Source organism: Diceros bicornis, chromosome 31 (genome assembly GCF_020826845.1).
Source record: "Diceros bicornis minor isolate mBicDic1 chromosome 31, mDicBic1.mat.cur, whole genome shotgun sequence".
Taxonomy (NCBI): Eukaryota; Metazoa; Chordata; class Mammalia; order Perissodactyla; family Rhinocerotidae; genus Diceros; species Diceros bicornis.
This window is the reverse complement of record NC_080770.1, coordinates 24,097,548-24,120,641: the sequence shown is the minus strand read 5'-3', so window position 1 is coordinate 24,120,641 and position 23,094 is coordinate 24,097,548. Positions and strand designations below refer to the sequence as shown.

The 23,094-nt window shown below is 36.6% G+C and overlaps 1 protein-coding gene across 11 annotated transcripts in view; it reads right to left on the bottom strand.

The window, feature by feature from the left end:
* Nucleotides 1-23,094, bottom strand: part of PHF21A (PHD finger protein 21A) — a 181,511-nt gene that overhangs the window by 136,461 nt on the left and 21,956 nt on the right. For 5 of the 11 annotated variants that reach the window (XM_058527071.1, XM_058527061.1, XM_058527067.1 and 2 more), the window contains exons 2-6: nucleotides 16,485-16,525; nucleotides 14,745-14,856; nucleotides 7,802-7,945; nucleotides 3,054-3,086; nucleotides 786-872 (exon numbers count right to left, since the gene is read on the bottom strand). In XM_058527071.1, coding sequence (XP_058383054.1) covers nucleotides 786-872; nucleotides 3,054-3,086; nucleotides 7,802-7,855 — 174 coding nt within the window. In that variant the 5' untranslated portion in view covers nucleotides 7,856-7,945; nucleotides 14,745-14,856; nucleotides 16,485-16,525. Of the gene's footprint in view, nucleotides 1-785; nucleotides 873-3,053; nucleotides 3,087-7,801; nucleotides 7,946-14,744; nucleotides 14,872-16,484; nucleotides 16,526-23,094 lie in introns of all 11 variants that reach the window. The other 6 variants (XM_058527068.1, XM_058527069.1, XM_058527070.1 and 3 more) reach the window with 3 other exon arrangements.

Here is a 23,094-nt window from a genome sequence, read left to right as displayed (position 1 = left end):
TCACACATTTACCTACTCCAAGATAGAAAACAGCTTCTGTTAACCAGAGGGCGAGTGGTGGGGAAGGAACGAGAAAACAAACGCTTTGTCAGATTACCATAGATATTTATTTATAACTCTTATCAATTGTCACACTCCACCTGGCGGCAGGAGCTGCCTGAATTGGTGAAGTGGAGGTCATTATGCAGGTAACTCCAAAGAATACTGTCCAGATGTCCTTGGGAAAAAAGCAAGATGCTCCTCTCTTGCCCTATATAGAATAAAGCTCACAAGTTTCCACCGAAGTTTTTTCACAGAATAGTAGGTCAATATCTAATAAAGATTAACATAAAGGTATGACAATCATCAGAATGGGAGACCTACATTTAGAGCAATCTATTTACAACCGTGCTCGCCACAGTAAGGTAAATGTCATCTCAAGCCTTTAAACCAGGGCACAAGGCACATCTAGCAGCTACAAGATCCTCTAGCACAGACTCCCACTATCTTTCCTTACCCCTTGCCCCTATCGGTGAACTAGAGAGTATAATTAACACAGTTAACAGCAGCCTGCCACAGTGCTTCTAGATATTAGCCAGTAACATATACCCATGGGATACTCTAGAGACTAATTTCAACCAAAAATAAAAATAGATAAACAGAGCTCAAACAAATTTAAAACTGAGTCTGGCTGCCCACACTTATTTTCACACATGAGGAAAAATAGCAGTTCTCCTAGAAGCCTCCAGCAGACATATCTTTAGAACACAAGGTTAAAAATATGGCCCCCCTCCTTTTTCCCCTACCTGTTTCTCACTCAAAGCTGTGATTTTGGCTTGGAGTTCATGAAGCTGTTTCTTTAAATCAGCATTCTGATTGGAAAGAAAAAATATCTGTGAGAAAGATATTTCATTTGTTAACAGAATAGTAGCAAGAAGACTTTTATGCATATTGTTTTATAAATGATGAAGAACCTTAAGCACTTAGCCAATCAAACTCGTCATGCATTAAGCTGTAGTCACATCATCACCCCCTAACGCACACATCCTAAATGCAGGCTCCTAACACTAGAGCACAGGCAGCTCTTTGCAACTGTAAATTACAAGCAGTTTTATAGTTTAGCATCTTGCATGGTAATAGTACTCTTTTCTACTAAAACATTATTATTCTTTATAGAAAGTATTAGTTGACAGAAAACCTAAAGCTCCACTAATCAGACAAAAGCAGAAAAATGGAAATTATAAGTATGCACACATTGCACACGTAACGGCATTATCACTAAGATAAGAAGTTTTTCGCTACTTGCCTCTCCCTTACTTAGGAGAGCACATTTGTGATTTTAGCCTACACTTGAAAAGCTGTCAGTGCTACAACTGCCTTAACACTACATCACTCGAACTAACACACTGACGACCAGGGCATCTTCTCAGTTCTAAAATGCGAGGAATCAAAAAAGAATACTATTTTAGATGAGATACACTGAGCATGCTTGCCTTTTACTCAAGTGGGAAAAAAAATCCAAAATTAAAGTTTCCAAATGCTTAATGTAGTAGGGCGGCCTACTAGCAGACTGAACACCACCCCAATGAGAGACCACTTTTTCTTCATCATTTCACATGCAATTCTTTCACCTCACCCTGTCTGGTCTTCTGCCAGGGTTGGGCACACATCTTCCCCCTCACGTTTAATTGGTATGGTCTTTTTTTTAAGAGTATTTGATATAAGGCCTCTCTAATGAGATCACCCAAGAGATTGTCCAACAACTTAGTGCCCCCAGATTCTTCAAGTTGAGACTGATCTGGTACATGACCACCAGCTATATCTGAAACGCTGAAGTTTTCTAAAAATATGTCAGTTGCTGATAATGTAGGTTACCATATTAAATACAAAAGAACCTATTTAATCTAAGGTCTACTGCCTCTTGGTTCCTTAAATCTAATTTAAATTATAATATATTAAAAAAATAAATAAAAATAAATGAATAAATAAAAATGGAGAAGCTTCTCAAAGAAGTTGAACTGTCAAACAAGAGTTAAGTGTGGGCAATCAATGCCAGCTCTCAGAATCAATGGATTGTGTTAAAACACAATAGTTAGGCCAGTGGGTGCTCAATTTGTAGAAATGAATACTATTTCTCACTTCCAAAAATCAACCTGCCTCAGTACCATTCTTCAATCCAAGAACTTATTTTACTTAACTTTACAATAAGGCATGTATGGTATGTTTAACAAGCTAAAAAAATATACATACATATCTATATATCTATATATCTATCTGAGTATCCATCAATGGGTCTAGATGTTCTGTGAACGGATTACGAGTAAACAAATGCAAGGGAGAAATCCTGAAAGAGTCTGATAAATACTCTGTACACTTATGACCCACTGCCTAATGACTACAAGAGACACTGCCTGAACAGTAAATATAATCACCTACGACAAGGTAACTTTCTAGGAAGACTTCTCTTCCGGGATAGAGAATAAAATACCTCAGTCAAAAATTCCTATGAAAATGTCAAGAAAAGGTAACATTTGCTGGATTATCATATGAGGTACTTTTAAACCCTCTTTAAACGCTCTTTCCAAAATAAAATTTTTAAAAAGGTTTTTAAAATATTATTATAGAATTCTTACCCTGAACATAGTGGGATTAAGTATTTAAATGTTCTATACTATATCTGTACCATAAACTATGAGAAAATAAGAATGGCTCTGGGCCACAGTCAATAATTTTGAGTCTACAGAAAGTCTTACAACTCTGATTTTGAATAAGTGGGCTTATGGAAGTGAAATTTAAGCTATATGAAGAGTATTAACTCTCAATTTTTTCCCAAAAGACTTAAAGCAATTAACATAAAAGCAAAATAATAGTAACAAAGATGAAATGATAGCTATGAATGACTGGATTTTTTTCTAAACCCTTAAAACATGAAGACCAATATGCTAAAAATAATTGCTGTTAGAGATGAGATAGTTTTTAAAATTTAAGCGTTGATTTATATTTTAGTATTTTATTGTCACTTTATCTTAAATTATTTTAATTAAAAAATTAAATGAATAAAAGTAGTATTTTACCTGTGGGTCCTGCTTCATTTGAGCAACCAGTTTCTGGTAATAAAAAGAGAAAAAGAGCCATCAGTCTTACATATAACTCACTATAGCTAATCAGGTTTGACCCCCCAAATCTAGAGTTTTAAGGCCACACAAAAACATGAGCAACACCACAATCAGAATAGACCAATAGCTTCTGTGATCCATATAAAAGGTTATGAGACACTCCTCTCTACATAAAAAAAAATAAATAAATCAAGCTACCACTTTATATTTGAAATGAAAAGCTCCTGCTTTTTAAAAAATCTGGAGACAGGATGGGGGAGGGGAACTTCTAAAAAGCAATTTAAACAAGCTGGATGCCCTAAAAGCCAAACATCCCTTTAAAATGTTGTCGCTGTCTAGAGTCCCAAACAAGGCCGGGAAAGAAGCTGCTCCCATACAAAACAGTCCTGTGTGTATACAGCCAAGCAGAGATTTGGCAAGTCTGTTGGTTTGGTTCTCACCACAGAAGGAGCCTAGTGTCAGATGGGACTTTGCCACTGTCTCCTCCGTGGGGGAGGGGAGCACTCAGCAGAGCAGTGATGCTCAGTGTGAGAGAGTAAGGAAGTGGGAGAACAATAACGCAAAACTCTACCTACCTGAGTCCCTCTGGAAGGAGAGCGCTACCAGAATACTGAATGAGAAAGACCTTCACCAGAGAAAACAGAAGTCCAAACAAATGAAAAATAAAGAAAAACAGATGCCGTTTGACCTCACCCAGCTTCTAAAAGCACCACTGCCCAAAGGTAACAACAACCAGGGACAGAGGATTTGAAGCATAAAGGAGTATCAGAAGGCTGATTCCTAAAAGTGTCTGGGAGTAAGCTGTTCCCCAATAAGCTGTTCTCATATAATTGAAAAACCTGTCCCTCTCTTTGGATGACAAGGAACTTTTAAATTTTTTAGTCATAGAATAAAATCTTGTCAAAGCATATACTTATAGGCATTCTTAAATAGAAAAAAAGTCAGCTTTCATTGATACTTAGAGGCATGATTACATCAATTAATATACTATTCTACAAACAATACAATAAGGTCCTTACAGAAAAGGCCCCAAATCGCTTTGTTTTAAAGAGTTCTTGTGTCTGCATTTTAGTTTTTCAGTCTACTCCTTAAGGCCAAGCAGTCAGCTAGCAAATCTTGCTGCTATGATTACCCCTCCAACAGCCCCTGAACCCCAACTCAAATTTGCCGCTTCTGATCTGCTGTTATGACACGCTCAGTGAACTAACTCTAAGACGAGTGAATAAGCTGTAATAACCTAAGAAATCCCCCTTGAGTAAAATGTAGAATCTTTGGTGAGTGAGTTCTGACATTTATTCTAGTTGGTCAAAAGCCTTCCTTCAAGTGCTAGGATACATTCTGGATAGCCAAAGTTGTCAACCACATGACCTCCAAACACACAAGGTAGATATTATTACACTCTACTTCATATGTGACAGAATAACTCTTCTATATCCTAGTCTTATCTACGAAGTAGTAATAACACACATTCCAGGAGCTCAATGAAATTTAAACACAAAGTTTTATACATATACATTTTTACTAACGCAGCCTAAAGGCCAGCCACATTCTTCAATGAAAATAGCCCTTGGTTTTCCTTTTGATTTGGTTAGCAGAGAGTTGGCTACTACACTAAAGGTGCCTTTTTAAAGCTGAAAAAGGTTTTCTTCCATGACACTGGAATTTAAAAACTGACTGATAACCACACTAAGTCTCCACCTCTGGAGGAAATAAACCAATTGTTCTACCCATAAGCAGTCAAGGTGCATTTTAGACAATCAGAGGCAGGACAGGACAAGCTAGGCAACTTAACTAGACCATCCAAATCACTAGGGACTTTAAGCTGACGTTGCGTTATCAAAGTTAAGTTACCTTTTATTGCAAGAACGCAGCAATTTTTCATGAAGCTAAACCTCACGCCAAGGGCTGGCAAACTGTAGCCCACAGGCAAATCTGGCCTACTATCTGTTTTTGTAAATAAAGGTTTATCAGGACTCAGTCACACTCATTCATTTATATATTGTCTATGGTCACCTTGTATAGCAGCAGAGCAGAACAGTTGTGACACAGACCACAAAATAATCCACGAAGTATAAAATATTTTACTATCTGGCCCTTTACAGAAAAAGTTTTCTAACTTCTGCTTTATACTATTCTCCGTTTCATGTAGAGTAAATACTCTGCAAGTTTAAATACAGCTTCCATCAAATCCGCATAATAATCAAAAAGGCAATTTCTCAAAAAAAGGTGAGATGCTCATCACACTATTTAAACATTCATTCAACATCAACCATATGTATGTCGCTACTTTCTTAACCATCTCCCTGTCCATAAAGAACAAAAATATACTTCCACTATAGCAATACCAGGTAGTTCATAACACACTTTCTATTCAGTAAGCTCAATTTCAGCCCTAATTTCATTCCCTAACTGGAAATGCATGAAGGTGTGGCTTTTGCCCCAATACTCAGTCAAATGTATGACCTGGCTTTGGCCTCAGCCTCGTAGCCAGTGCCTACTTTGATGTCATTTCTGGCATCCCCAAACTTGTCAGGATCAGTGATCATTTTTAGTTACCACATATTCAATCAGAAGAACAACATCAGATTTACAAATAGGCATGTCACTTGGATTTACTGTTAATACTTATTTTCTTTTTCAAAAATAGGAAAGTATTCTAAATATAACTAGAGTGAAAATCTTATATACTTTATTTGTTAAAATACTATCAATCAACATATAAATAAATGTTTATTATTGCACAAACAAAATGTTGTATAATAATTAAGGATGAATATAAAAGCTATTAATTTTATGCTAAAAAACAAATAGTTAAATATATAGGGAAACAGTTAATGTTAATATTAAGAGAGTGTTTGGGATAACTTGAAGAAGAATATTATATCCCTTTTGAGGCAACAAATGTAATTTTAAAATTTAAATTAGATTTTAAAACAGAATAAACATTAATTTTTTTCATAATTACAATTTTCATAAAATTGGTATGCTTGAACTAAAAATGCAAAACAAAATAATATTTAAGAACTCTAATTTTTAGTAATTTAGTTCAATTTAGGTCATGAGTCTTTCAAGAAAGTCTTATTTGGGACTTGTTCATATCTTGTTAGGATGAACTAAAAGCAGAACGCTAACTTCGCCATCTCAAAATTTCTTGAGAGGAGGAATAGCTCCCAAAATCACATACAATTTCATTAAATTATCCTTGGTCCATGCAAATTTCAGATTGATTATGGTTGTCCAGAAATTTGTTCTACGATTATGTCAGCTTTGAACAAATTGTGAATTTAACTGTCGTCATTTGCCATTCAGCCAAATTGGGTATTTAACACACCTCTCTGTTAAAATACTTTTGTCCTAGAAGACGACAAGCTTGTTTTTGTAAACAGATTTTTATTCTCCTCAATTAGTACCAGAAGCAAGGACAAATAAAATAAAATGTGCATAACTTATTATATACTAAATTTCTTAAAGTTACCATAAAAACAAAACACACTTCACATAGAGAAGCCCACCTGTACACAGCCAACTACAAGACTACCACTGAGCAAGAGTTTAACAAGATCCACAGCAACAGCAGGGATTTCTGAACATACAGACTCGATGTAAAAAGTGTATGCATGAGTATGTATGTCCACGTGTGTGTATATATATACACCTTCATATATATATATATATATATATGCCTTTGAAGATTTCCTATAAGTTCTCATGCACCCTAATTCTAAGCAACCTGCAAATTTAGTAGTTGTCAAAAGCCCAGGGTGTTCTTCCAACAACTTCAGAAATCAACCTTACCTTAGACTATTCAGATAAAACAAAGCAAACCATACCTAAGAACAAACACCTTTAGAAAATAGTTCCCTTCCCCTCTCTACTCCCACACCCCAAACATTTGTAAGTAATCATATCATCATCACTGATCACTTCTGATTTCCAAGGATTATATACGCGTGTGTGTGTGTGTGTGTGTGTGTCTTGAACCTAGGACCAAATCCAGCTAATGTCTAGAAAAGAGATATAAAACAGTGATATTCTGTTTACACAATAATGTTCATGATTTAGTTATTTAAGGATAGCTTTTTGTCTGGGTTATAGTTATAGTAAATAAAATATATTATAAATATTTAATATATTTTATTAATATAATTATATAAATATAATCATTAATATTTTTATTTATATATTTTGAAAGTTTGTTGAGCCTAGGTACCTGAGGTAAAGTGTAAGAATTGTGAAATTTGGAACACAAACATCTGTGAAGACAATCACATTTTCTCTACTAAAGATTGGAATCAAGGTCAAAATCAAAAGCTGAGTTATGAGTAAAAACTTCATTATACGTGGTAGTCCAGTTAAACATGCCTCATTATTCAAAATACGCAAGTTAAATCATATGAACAGAGTCCCCGAGATGGACCAAAAAACAGAAAAAAAGAGAATTTTTTTTTTTTTTTAACACTTTTAGTATATGAAAAAAATATTTTCAGTTCTTTTCTCTGGAAAGGAAGTCAGGAATATTTTATTAACATTCTTAAAAGTATTATCAATGAGTTTGTTTAGCAGCGATAAAAGGCAAATGACATGACTCCTGAACAACTGTCTGAAAGACAATTAAAAACTGTACTAAAAACCAGAGATGGGCCTGTTTACTCATCTTAGTGATTACTTAATAACATGACGTGGGAGAAGCCAACAATGCAACATACCTGGTGAACCTGAATTTCCACTTTAAGAGCCTCCTGTAGAGTCTGCAACTCCATCCTCTACCTTCTCCACTTTCTTTTATGTCTGCTAATTCTATAGTTTCTTCAGCCTCCGTTTAAAATAACAAATGCCTCTTCTCACTGAAGCTGTAAAGATCATAAAATGTTCTGGATCATTATGTTGGGCATAAAGGAAATATTCATGTTAAGTAAAATAATCTTAGTTGAAAAACATTTGATTCTATAACACAGTGCAAGAAATTTCCCAAACCGATTTCTCTGCAAAATGAATAGTTTTGTATCGAATTGGTACCAAAACTTTCTGGGTTTTAGTCTTTGAGCACTCCTCTACAGAACACTTCAAATACGTAAGAATAAAAAAAAATGTGTTTAATTGGGTCGTGAAAACATTGAAGAACCTACTATATACTCAGCACCACGCTACATCCTTCGTTCTGAGGATACAGAGCTGAACAAGACCACTTCTGCCCTAGATGAGGAGGAGACATCCAGGACACACTGTCCTCAGAAAGAGACACATAACAACAGGGTCATACATTTTTAAACATCACACAGAGTGAAATGGAGAGTTCAAGGTCTCTCAGAGGTTAAAGAAGTCCAGAGTATTTTCATTCGGATGAACTTTCACTGTATTTAAAAAATAAAGAAGCTCAAAACAGGGGAACATTCTGGTGTAATTTAAAGTTTACATTTAACAAATTAATACTTAATACAAACATAATGCAATGTAACTGTGCTTTCCATAACATTACAATAGGGATATTAATAAATAAATCTATCGTGCACAACACATGAGGTGGTCTAGCAATGGAACAGATGTTTCCAGCTTTACAATGAACCCTATCTTCTTTCTAAGCCTGCCAGGGCATCTCCTTGGCTGTGTTCATAACTGCAGAGAGATAATGTCAAAAAAGTCTAGATTTGTGAATGTGAGCCTTCCTGTTCTGCTCTGCTCATCACTACTGCAATTTAAATTAACTCAATGGCTAATTTCTCTTTTAATTTTTCTTCTTTTTTTCTTGAATGTGGCCTTAGACATGATTTTAGGTACTCTCCCAAAGCAAAAGTTTGCTTTTGTCTAATAAATTTAAACTTTACTTCTTTCTCTCTTCTTTGTACCTATAAAACCTGTAGTTAGAGCAGCTTTTCAGTATTCTTACAAACTGAGGAAGGAACACTCAGGAAGCCAGAAGAACCACTATTTCTTAAACCAATTCAATGAGATTCATAATCTTCACATTTCCCCCAAATTATTTATCTATGGATTAAGTCCATATTCAACCTAAGTTTTCTAAAACTTTTTTAAAACCTGATTTAACAGAATTATAATGGAATCATTAACTACAGAATGTATTCCTGTGAATATTAGCTTTCATTTTATTTGCTTAATCTCACTAGGCTTAAAACATCAATGGCAATCTCTCCCCGAGGCCTTATATACTATGTTATGTAATATTAAATACGCTAACCTAAAAAACAATTAATTTCAAAAGTGTAAAATTCCTTCAAACTTATTTGTAGAGGTTAGGAAAGAATTATTCTACGATGATATTGTCAACCAAAAAATTTCATAAAGGGAGTATGTTTAGGGGGGATAATTTGGATAAAGAGACATATTTCGATGAACAAACCTGGGTTTTTCAGCTACTTATTATCTTAGAACATCTCTGGAACTATAATAAATAAATAACTATCAGAATCATTAAGTTACTGACAGACCAAGGTTTTTGTTGTCATGTAAGTTTATTCTACGTACAAAAGAAAATATTAAAACTACACAGTCACTTTAATTTTAAATACTAAAAGAATATCCGTACTCAAATTCTTGACTTATGTACTAGAGTTCTTCCTGAAAACATTACTTGAATTAGTTTTAATTTTCGCAAGGTTCTATCAGAAAATGTGTCCAAAAACAACTCCTTATAACTTCTGTCAAATTAAGACTCACCTTGAAGTTAAAGGGGTATTTTCAATAACAGAAAGGCCATATTTTATTTTACTGGTAGTAACATATAACATCACAGCGCAACTCAAATCATACAAACTCTGGGAACAAACAGCAGGTTAAAAACACGGGAGGGCCGGCCCCACAGCTTAGCGGTTAAGTGCCCACGCTCCTGGCGGCCCAGGTTCGGATCCTGGGCGCACACCGATGCTCGTCCGGCCATGCTGAGGCCACGTCCCACATACAGCAACGACAAGGATGTGCAACTATGACATACAACTATCTACTGGGGCTTTGGGGAGAAAAAGGGAAAAAAAAAAAAGAGGAGGATTGGCATGGATGTTAGCTCAGGGCTGATCTTCCTCACACACACACACACAAAAAAACACATGGAGAACTTACGTGGAATATAAACTAACAGACGGACAAAGAGAACACTTTGGTGGTTACCAGGGGGAAGGGAGTTGGGGGCTGGGCACAAGGGGTGAATGGGTGCATTTATGTGGTGACTGACAAATAATAATGTACAACTAGGGGGCTGGCCTGGTGGCACAGCGGTTAAGTGCACACACTCCGCTTCAGGAGCCCGAGGATTCGCAGGTTCAGATCCCAGGTGCACGCCAACACACCGCTTGTCAAGCCATGCTGTGGTGGTGTCCCATATAAAGTGGAGGAAGATGGGCATGGATGTTAGCCCAGGGCCAGTCTTCCTTGGCAAAAAGAGGAGGATTGGCAGATGTTAGCTCAGGGCTGATCTTCCTCAGGGAAAAAAAAAAATGTACAACTGGACTCTCACAATGTTATAAACTATTATGACACCAATAAAAAAAAATGGAGAACTTACAATACACAACAAAGGGTTAACATAATTTATACAGTTAGAGTGCTCACAAATTAATTTTATCTATGAAAAGGCAATTCACAGAAAAAGAAATAATGACCAACAAACATGAAAAACATCCATCTTCAATAGAGTCACAGAAATGTAAATTTTAAGAAGATAAGTTTTGTCTATCAAACTTACAAAGATTTGTAAAAATAAGAGTACTCTGAGGGCCGGCCCCGTGGCTTAGTGGTTAAGTGCATGCGCTCCGCTGCTGGCGGCCCGGGTTCGGGTCCCGGGTGCGCACCGAAGCACCGCTTCTCCGGCCATGCTGAGGCTGCGTCCCACATACAGCAACTGGAAGGCTGTGCAACTACGACATACAACTATCTACTGATGCTTTGGGGGAAAATAAATAAAAATTAAAAAAAAAAAAAAAAAGAGTACTCTGAGCTATCTAGAGTTGGGGTCAGGCGACGCTTTCATAATTTGCTATTGGTTATTTCTGGGTGGTAGCACTAAAGGTTATTTACTTTCTTCTTTTCAGAGTATCAATGTTTTCAAAATTTTCCATAGAAAATATGCACTTTTTTAAACAACAAAAATTAACTGAGGATTGCTAGATAAAGCATCAGAAAATTTTATACGGAGGAAACAAAATGTTCAAGAAAAGCAAAAGAAAAGCAGAGTTTAACCCGGAGGCTCTAAATGTCAGAGAGCCCCTCACAGGGTAAGAAGCCTGCAACGCAAGCTCACGAGGAGCTGACAGCTTCAACTTCCTTCAGCAGACTGCCGTCTGCTTATTAGAGACACACAAAGGAATGCAATTTTATTTGGCAAGGACTACAAACGTCAATTACTCATTTTATTTCAAAATAAAACTGAAGGGTTAAAAAAGGTAGTGACTTGTTAACAGAAAAACTTATGAAAGGTTAGAAGATTCATCTGATATCCTCCTCCTTCAAAAAGGCCTCTTTCTGAACAGCAATTTTAAGGGTGGTCTCTGCCTAAAGGAACGACTTATATACATATATTTATAGCTTATAAAAACAAAGCAAGCACATGTTGAATTCTTTTAAAAAATATTTTGGGGGCTTAAGACAACTCATGCAGCTGTCACGTGAAGACTGTTTGGGGGCAGTTTATAGCATCATAAAGAAGGTATTATTTGTTATTTGTTATATTTGTAAAAAGATAATTTACCATATTTTGACCAATTCTAAGTTACAAATAACACATCGGTTGCTACAAGGTAAATATAAACAGATTCACAAAACAGTAACAGACACACTTTATTGAGGTACAATAGCCTTCACCACCCAACAGCTCTAAATACTACCATCAGAGAGGGCAATCACCTAGCACAAAATACCAACATTTGTTATCTTCAAAACTGTACGTGTCAAACCACTGGGACACCTAAGGCCTCTCACCTTCAAATTAAAAAAACAAACCCCAAAACATAAATAAATAAAAACTCCACAAACCGACCAAATAAAAATAATAATCAAATCCCACTAAAAAAGGCAGCTGGGATGTCTAGAAAGAACATTCACTCTTCCCAAAAAACAAAAAAAACCTGATTATACTTACTCGCTGTGTAACCACTCTCAGCCTCAGGGTTTCTTAAATTTGTTTGTTTGCTTATAAATCAGGAAAATGCCAACAGTATCACCTACTTCATAAAACTATTATGAGGTTTAAATAAGGTGAAGTTACATGAAAAGCCCTTTGTAAACTGTAAAGTTCTAAGCTGTTTTTAACACGCTTAACTCTTTTATTCATAAACAAACTTTCTAATAAACTTCTCAATACAGTATATTGCTGAGAAGGCTGTAAGCGTTATTTTCAAATTCTCTAAGAACGAGGCTTCTAGGGCTGGCCCCGTGGCTTAGCGGTTAAGTGCTCGCACTCCGCTGCTGGCGGCCCAGGGTTCGGATCTCGGGCGCGCACCGACGCACCGCTTTTCCGGCCATGCTGAGACCGCGTCCCACATACAGCAACTAGAAGGATGTGCAGCTATGACATACAACTATCTACTGGGGCTTTGGGGGGGGAAATAAATTAATTAATTAACTAAAAAAAGAAGGAGGCTTCTATTTTTCTCAGCATAGTTCTGCTTAGAGATATGTGACCTCAAGTCTTTCATTACGATTCTAAAAATATAGTAATGCTATAATTCTAAATTTACTGCTAAGAAACACTGCTCTGTTCCTGAATTGATATAAACCTTTCTCTAATCAAAACTCAACTCGCCGACCAAGTTTCTCTAACTAACAGTAAGTCCGTAATACATCGTGCCTCCAGACTGAATTCCCTAAAAACGGACAGCTCTGTGTTCTCTATACCATATATCTACTTAGTGTAAGACTCTACTTTTGATCTATATTCTCAGAATAGCGTTTAGAGTAGGTTTAATTAATTTTTTAAGATACAGTCATGTGCCGCATAACGACATTTTGGTCAACAATGGACCACATATACAACAGTGGTCCCATAACATTAGTACCTTATAGCCCAGGTGCGTAGTAGGCTATACCATCTAGGTTTGTGTAAGTACACTCTATGTTGTTCACACGAGGAAATGGCCTAACGATGCATTTCTCAGAATGTATCCCATCATTAAGCGACAGTTGACTCTATGAAAAATTAGGAAGTCTTGACAGATCTATGTATCCTTATTTGTCACATGCTTAATACTAAAATATCAGGTTTTAATTTGTACAAAATACTTATTTCTTAATATGTATCTAACATGCGAAGAGATAAAATAATATCTTTAACTTTTAACTAATAGTGCTAAAAATTACCACAGATGCTAAAATGATAAAATTCTTTTAGGAGTCCTTATTGAAAATTAACATTTACTAACATGAATCAATAAAAATGACATTAAAAAACCAACACGAGGCCAGCCCAGTGGCGTAGTGGTTAAGATCGCACACTCCGCTTCAGCAGACCGCGGTTCACGGGTTCGGGTCCTGGGCGTGGACCTACGCACCGTTTATCAAGCCATGCTGTGACAGGCGTCCCACATTTAAAGTGGAGGAGGATGGGCACAGAGGTTAGCCCAGGGCCAATCTTCCTCAGCAAAAGGAGGAGGATTGGCAACAGGATGGTAGCTCAGGGCTAATCTTCCTCACCAAAAAAAAAACAATATAATGCTTGTTTTCTTATTTTCATGGTGGTATTTCTTTGGACACTTCACACGTCAACAGAAAATGCTACTGCACAAAAGAGCTTGGCAATCTTGATTTTAGAGGCTATCTTTTGAATCTGGCAAGGTTACTGTGCTCAAATCCTGGTATTAGAGCTGTTAACAAAAATCATCTCAGCTAGTGAGACTGATGTTTCCTAAACATTAAATTTATATTTACATATATATGTGTGTGTATATGTATATATGTGTGTGTGTGTGTGTGTGTGTGTATATACACAATTAGATTTATGAAATCTGAATGTCTGAATATGTTTGAGTATAAAATATGTATCTTCCCTTTCTCTGTTTTCTATCTTTTTTCTTGGGGGGGGCGGGGCACCCAGGTCCTCATTTAATTAAAAAACAAGGAATCCCTACACAGGTCATCCATCTGCAGCACAAGGGTGTGATATTCTGGTCAAGCAGGGTTCCCCCACAGCATCCTCCCCTCCCCAGGTCTGCTGCACTGCCCTACACTTCTCCCTACCACCACTGTTCATTCTCATGTCCAGTTTCCACCTCAGCCTCCTGGGCCCAGCCCTGGCTGCCACACACACCTTCTTCTATTTCCCACCTTTCTTTACAGAAATGAAGCATGTCTACTAAAATCATCCCAACTATACCCAACAACAAGAATGTTGAAGTAAATTTTAAAACTCACAGAAATTTAAAATAAAGAAGGCTACAGAGCAGTATATAAGAGCAAAGTGACAAGGAGGCCGAGATTTTAGATTGGATGCCACAATTACTAGAATGCTATTTAATGATAAAAAATAGTCCAGACAAGCCTGGCCAGAATCATACATATATTTACTACACAAAGGATAACACAAGAGGATGTGGTAGTCTTGGCATAACCAATAAGTACTTAATAGAAGTGGAAGTTATGGGAGATAGAGTTCAGATCAATTTAAGGAAGAGCTAAGGATTAGAGCTGTACAAAAAAGGAATGGGTTACCTTATGAGGTAGTGGGCTCCCTGTCATTAGAAGTATTCAAGAATGCTGCATATCATATCCCCCTCTTGGAGATTCACAATGCACATTAGCATATTAAAGGTTCTGAGAAGTCCTGCAGTAAAGAAACCTGTTTAACTTTGTTTAATGCAGCATTTCCCAAATTATTTGACCACAGAACATTTTTCCCACCCCCACCCCACCTCAATAATATTTATTCATTTCTGTGGAACTAGAGCTCCTCAGAATACAGTACAGAAAATAATGAGCTACATCTTTTTAAAATGTAGTATTCAATATGTACCCGAGTAACAACCTGTCAGGGATACAGGAGGAAAAGTTGCCACAGTGGGTAACAAAGCTGGAAGAGAAGGCACTTCAGGTCCCTTCTCTAAGATTCTATGGCACTATCACATCTCAAAGTAAAGCGCTATAGGGTCTTGATTATTTATTTAAAAAGGTCCATGAAAGGCAAGTAGAATAAAAAGGTAGTAAATGCAAGGTTAATTGGTTCCAATGCCTCCCTTTCATGTTCAAAGTCAATCCCTAAAAGGTAAGCGAGACCCCTCAAGGACCACAAGTTATCAAAAAGAAGCCTTAAGCAAAAATCTACTCCACTCACTAAGTTAATTACTATTTGAGAGAGAGAACTGAAAACAAGAACAAAAATGAAAACAAAAAGGGGTAGCCTTGGAGCCGGCCCCATGGTGTAGCGGTTGAGTGCTCCCGCTCAGCTTCTGGCGGCCTAGGGTTCGGATCCCGGGTGCGCACCGACACACCGCTTGTCCGGCCATGCTGTGGCGGCGTCCCACGTAAAATGGAGGAAGACGGGCATGGATGTTAGCCCAGGGCCAGTCTTCCTCAGCAAAAAGAGGAGGACTGACATGGATGTCAGCTCAGGGCTGATCTTCCTCACCAAAAAAAATAAAAAGAGAGTAGCCTTGCATTAGGGGACTACCCTATTTCAAGCTATCTTATTTGAGTTTAATTTTTTTTATCATAATACACGCTCTCCAAATAGGGTTAATATTTGCTTGATCCTTAGTCACTAGACTGCACTGTGCAATCTGTGATCTTGAATTAGACATTCAAAGAAATGATTAAGTGTGATGATTTATAAGCTGTTGAAGTAGACATTAAAGTACATCCTAGGAAAAAACGTGTTTGCCTAGATGCCCCACACTGCCACATTTCTCTCTCTCTCATTTTTTCCTCTTTAAGAATGATATGAAACAACACACACTAAAAATGTAATTTATCAGACATGAAGCCACTCCAACATTAAATTTAAGAATATAAATACTTATGAGTCCCAAATTTCAAAGTCAAGGTTCCCACAGTTACATTAACCTAGCCATTTTGCACATACACTAAGGTCATCAAATTTAACAGCATATTAAGTAATACAAAACACTATGGGAACCTTAACTTTTGAATTTCCTGACTTTTGAATTTTCAGCACTAACCACTGCATTAAGGACATTTTTGGCAAAGGGGACCTTTATATTTTAACAGGTTATTGAATGCAAGAACATGCAAACCTAGCAGTATTATTAGAAACACAAACGCATTTGAGATACGGCTATGTGAAATCATACAAAAATTCACTTTCACTCAGTGCAAACAGCAAAGCCTCATTTCTGGGAAAGACCTTTTTTGAAGAAAAAAAAAAAATCACTGAACATTTACATTATTATCCAACTAGCATCAGGCACACTATGCCTGCCCGGTAAAAGTACTTACCAATTTTAGGGAAACTAGCTCTCCTTCAGCTCTCTTGCTCCCTACAACAGAAAAAGGGGAAAAGGGAATTAGACTACAAACACAGATGTTCGACATGTCATCAAAAGCTGAAAACTTAAATATTTCTATCTGCTTTTAAGAAGAAAAAAAACCAAAACACACAAAAATCTCCAAAGTTTTAAACCCAAAAGAAAAAAAGGAAGAGATAGGTAGTTTTTACACAAGGAAAGAACTCAAGGGCAGTTAAGTCTCTAACTTCCAGTTTTTTCAAGCTAAGGAAAAATAAGTAGTCAATGGCTTCCCTTTCCTAAGAGACACATAGAAATGAAATGCTCCTCGTCTAAATAACACACAAATACACCCTCATCCCCAACAAATGACCTTCACTATTTGTTGCTTTATATTAACAAATGAAGCTAACATCATTGGCCCTTAGTTTGGTCTACTTAAAAGGGCTTTTTTCTATTAACCTTGAAATGGATTTATGTAAGGCTCTAAAATTCACAGCATTTTATATGTATAGTCATAATTTTAATTAAACTTTTCAATCACATTCTTAAAGTCTCAACCACCTTAGACTGTAAACCACATAACACAAAAGGGACCCTCTACACCACATATTTAATCAGTGATAGAGCCAGAAAGAAAATCAAGGTTTTGGGATCCCAATCCAATGCTCAGTGATGTTTTTATCAATTGTGTTTTGTTAAGACTAATTAAACTCCTTTAAGTTGACTTCAAGGTCAAAAAAGTCAAGTCAGGCTATCTTGTTTATTTTTAACTCTTCCCTGCCCCAAACTTCTTTTTTAGTTTTAAAAAAATCCTGCAATTTACACAATGTTATAAACCAATGTGACCTCAATAAAATAATAAAAAATAAAAGAAACGCATTAAAGGCTAAAAAAAAATTGGGAAACAAAAATTAAAACTTTACCCCTAATATTTTAGTATTAAATTTTTAAACTCCACATACCATGCTCTAAAACTATAAGTATCTTCCTTATGCTTTAAACATAGTACATTTGTGGACTGATGTTCCTCAATAGCGTTCTCATTTCCTCAAGGGATAGTTCAAAAAATCTTCAGGTCATCCAGATTATAAATTTTTATTTAATCATGTACAGTCATACCAAACATACAGTAAAATAGTCTAAAAGGGCCCCAATGCATGCAGTTAACATTCATTTCCAAAAGAAATTCAATTGGCTGTTTCATCCTGCCTTTTCTTTAGCAGCAGCACTTTTTAAAGTTCTCAAGTCCATATAAATGGCAATTTTAATCACCAAGATTAGAATGACTCCCAACCAAAAGAAAAATCATGCAAAAATCTGTAGAATGATGGAGTTATTAAAAAATGGATTCTCACAAGGAAAAAAAGTTATAACTGTGTGGTGATGGATGTTAACTAAACTTACCGTGGTAATCATTTCAAAACACATACATATAGCAAATCATTATGTTGTATACCTAAATCTAGTATAACGTTATACGTCAATAATATTTCAACTAAAAAAAGTGGATGCTTAACATTACAGACACCTACAGGACTCCGTAACACTCAAAACGGCACCAGGCCCAACGTAAACACTCAGTAAATATCGGTTAAATAAACAAATTGACTGAGTGGACCCTGAACTCTCTGTTGCAGCTTATTTTCCCTGTTAGGCATTTCTCGTTAGCTCTTTCAGGCTGGGGATAATTTCTTATGCATCGATCTCCCAAAGCATTATTTGTTAAATGAATGACTTTGGATAAAAACTGTTGATTAGTCAGTAAAATATTACCATTTTAAAATATAATGAAAAAAAAGATTGATAAAGTAGACTAAATTAAAATTAAGAACTTCTGTTCATTAAAAAAAAACACCATTAAGAGCATGAAAAAACAAGCCACAGACTTGGAGATGATAATTGCAACACATAGAATAACAATGGCTTATACCCAGAATACATAAAATATGTTAAAACTCAAAGTGATCAGGATAGGATTGGGATTTCAACTTTTATTTATACAGCATTTGAGAAAGTATAGTCAGAGAAACTCTTCTGAAAAGTCATAATCAGTAAAAAGGCACAATGAACGTATACCTTATCTCCAGGACATTTTCCCCAAACATCAGTATCAGAGTCAACCCCAAATTGATAAAGAACTTTACCATGATATCATGAAACCATGACATCATAAAACTACTCATAAAATTGCTTGCAAGGACTGCAGAAACCACATAGGAAATCAAAGCCTGAGAGGTTAAGTGACTTCCCCGGAGGGCACACAGCTAGTTGGTAGTGAAGTGGAGAAAAGCTTACAGACCCTGAGATTCCCTTGACTGAGCTGGCCTTTCCACTAGACCTCACTTCCTCTTAACCAGCTGCAGCAGTTACTCTTCTAAGAAACAAACTACAATAAATACTGGCCAAATATTTTTGGAAAAGTCTGAAGATAAAGTTTCAAAGAAAAATCATATAAGTAAGCTATCCGGGGCAGGTTTTCAAACCTGAGATCCTTTATGCCTAAGGGATCCCGGTGAATGGGCTTCAGAGGGGTTTGCCAACTCCACGATACCATATGCTAAACTCGGTAAGTATGAGAATTCTGGGAAAAGGATCCACTTTAATAAATAAATTATTTATATTATTATTATATTATTATTATATTATATATTATATATTATATATATAATATATATTATATATATAATATATATTATATATATTATTATATTATAATATAATATATTATTTATATTATTTATATTATTATTTATAATAGCTTTAATAAGATTCGCAAAGTGGTTCAGATACCCAAAAGGAGTAAATTGTTTTTAGACTAGTGATTCTTAAACACCGTGCATCGGGCCGGCCCCGTGGCTTAGCGGTTAAGTGCGGGCACTCCGCTACTGGCGGCCCGGGTTCGGATCCCGGGCGCGCACCGACGCACCGCTTCTCCGGCCATGCTGAGGCTGCGTCCCACATACAGCAACTAGAAGGATGTGCAGCTATGACATACAACTATCTACTGGGGCTTTGGGGGAAAATTAAATAAATTAAAAAAAAAAATTAAAAAAAAAAATTCAAACACCGTGCATCAGAACTACCAGTGTTTCTTCTGAAGACTGATTACTTAGTGACTACCATTTAGAAATTGATAAAAAAGAAAAGCAAATATTTTACTTCTATAATTTAATAAGAACGAGTTAGCAGCAAAAAAGATTTATATATAAATTTGTACTTTTTACACTATCCATATGCAAAACATATTTAAGTCTGAATTGTAAGTTTGACTTCCTCATGTTAAGTGGATTGAAAGTCCACTTAATTTGTTTCTCACATACATTTCACACTTGTAGCTAAGGTAGTTCAAAATTTTAACCATATTTGCTTAAACTTTTAAAATATAGATTTGTTCTTGAAAAATACATTCAAAACAGAAGTTGGAGTAAATAAAATTATTTTTGCTTTTAGAGATGAATATTATCTTGCTAACATCACATGATTTTTTGCAAACTGAAGGTTGTTCACCTCTCCAGAACTTCAGAGGTAGTTGCTTTAATTAGAGCTGATAAAGAAATGAATCATTCAGATTTCTGATATGGTTATAAAATTTAAAATATCAGCAATAAATTAAAGGTGATTAATAACTACTTCTTAAGTACCTTTGTAACATATCTAAAACCTTTGTATATGAAGAATATATATTAAACAATAAACAAATTTTGCAGAGAAAAAGGTTAACGCTAGATCATGTTTTAAATTAGGCTAAAATTCATCCCACTACAAATTTCGAACGATTAAGTTTATAGTCTGTGCTCAATCATAAATTTTGATAAAGGACTAGAATAGCACAGATAATTGTCATTCAAAGACACTTTAAAATGTCACCTTACACAGAGGATTCAATCTCTTCTCTTCTACTACCCCAAGCTGATACACTAATTTTATATACAATAAGTTTTACTGCTTTTTATCTGCCCTCCCTAACTTCTCACAGCAAGTATAATAAGTTCGAAATAAATTTAAATGCAATTAAGTGCTCAGAAAAAAAGCAGAATCTGCTTAATGAGATTTAGTCCTTTAGGCCCCAATATCATAATCATCCCTCTTGCCCCCATCCCTCTTAATCTTACCCTCTCATGGACATCCCTCTAGCACTACTCCCCTCATTCTCAAGAAGCATCTATTTTTCCCTCCTTACTGGATCATTTTGTTTCTTCTATCTTAAAAAAAAAAGCCTCCCTTGACTCCGTATCCTTCTCTAGTTATTGTCCCATGACTATGCTCCCATTGACAGCAAAACTCCCTAAAAGAGTTAACCACACTCACGGTCTCTAGTTCCTCTCCTCTCCTTCTCTACTGCACCCACTCCATCAGGGCTTTTCCTCCTTCCATTCTTGTTGAGAGCACGAATGACCTCCCTATTGCTGCATCTAATAGGAAAGTCTCAGCCCTCACTTCCTTGCTCCATCAGTATTATTTGACCCAGCTGATGGGTCTTGAAACCCTTTCTTCTCCTGACTTCCAGGACACCACTTGCTCTTAATTTTCCTCCTAATCTCTCTGGCCACTCTTCCAGGTTTCTTTTCCTGGTTCCTTCTCATCTCTCAAGACCTCAAAATGTTGAACTGCCCCATGGCTCAGTTCTTGGAACTCTTCTCGTTAGGTAACCTCACCCAGTCTCATGGCTAAAAAAGGATCTGTACATTGGTGACTCCCAACCTTTTATCGCTAGCCCAGACCTTTCCTCTGAATTCCAAACTCACATACCCAACTGCCCACTCAACACTTGTCAAATAGGTTTCTCAAGCTCAACAAATCCAAAACTAAACTCTTGACTACCTATCCCTCACCCTCCTCCTCAGACATCCCCATGTCAATAAATGGCAACTCCATCGCTTCAGGTCAAAACCTGAAAGACACCACAGACTCCTCTTTTTCCCACACCCTACACCCAATCCAATAGCTAACCATCTTGCCTCTACCTTCAAAATACATCGACTTTGACCACTTGTCTCAACGCCACTACCACTTCCTTGGTCCAAGTCACCACCATCTTTCACCTAGATTAGTGTAATAGCCTCCTAACTGGCCTGCCCACTCCCATCTTTGTCCCCCTACAGTCTATTCTCTCAGCAGCCAGAGTGACCTTTTCAAAATCCAAGACAGATCTGGTTACTCCTCTGCTTAAAACCCTCCAATGGTTTCCCACCATAGAGAAAAAGGTGAAGTCTTTTACAATTGCCCACGAGGATCTAAGTGATCTGGGCCTCTGCTCCTCTCAGACCTCATCCTGCCCCTCTCCCCATTGCTCAATCTGCTCCAGCCACACTGGCCTCTTTTTGGTACTTCAAAAATTCCAAACAAGTTCCCTTCTCAGGCTCTTCTACTTTTCCCTCTGGCTGAACACTCTCCTCCATCAAATACCTTCATGGCTCACTCCCTCAAAATGTTTACGAAATCTACAGCAGTTGCAAGAGAAGAACACTAAGATAAAGACTAAAACTGTCATCAGAATTGCTCCCCTCTCCAAACTTTTACTTTAGGGATGCTCTTTCTTATGCCAAGAATACCCTTTTACTTTTCTCTGCCTATCCAAATCTCACCCAGTCCTTCAGGTCCAGAGCACTCTCAGAGTATTTATCATCTTTCTCATTCATTTTAGAATTTAAACACATAATGTCTCACATTGTAACTTATATGTCTTATCTCCCTAAACAGACTACACACACACACACACACACACAAGTAGTGTAGAAATAATGCCTTGTACAAGTAGTTTTCAAACCTAGATCAGGATAACTCGAAAACTTCAAAAAAATATAGATTCATAGGCCCTATCCTTAAAGATTCTGAATTCATTATGTCTGATTTGGAGCCCAGATATCTGTATTTTTCTAAAGTTCCCCCAGAAGATTCTGATGGGTAACCAGGATTAGGAACCATAGCCTTACAGTCCACTATTTCCTTAGTACCTAGGAAAGTAGGCCCTCAAATAGCCTAAAGCTAGAATGGATACCCCAGAGTACCAGATCCATACCTTCATTTCATAGGGGAACAGCGGTCCAAGAAGTCTAGATGACTAGCCAAAAGCTACAAAGATAATAAGAGGCAAAGTCCAGCCTAAAACCCAGATTAACAGCTCTCAATCCAGGAATTCTTCCATTAGACTGTGCAAAATAAAGTAATAAAAATCCACAATTCACAGATAGGCGTATTAGTGATTATCTAATACTTGACCAGTGACTGCAATGTCCAAGCTCTAAGACAGTGCACGTTATTAGCCTCTATACGCTTGAAAAATGTGAGCAACATTAGCTGACAAAAGATCTAAGAGGCCAGAGAACAATTGTGGGAAGGCTGACAAAAAAATTTTTTTACTAAGTCCTCTTACAATATGCACAAAAACTGGTAAAATCATTTATTTTGTAGTTGAGATGTATGATGAGAAATAAACGGAAGGAAGAAATCTTGCTTCATCATGCCATAAAGTACAAAAGTCCTTATTCACAAGCTTCCACAGCTCACAAAGCTATGTTTTCTGAGTCTAATCATCATAACGTAAACTTCTTAATTACAGATCAAACTTAGTAAATCACCCCATATCCCAAGACAACTCA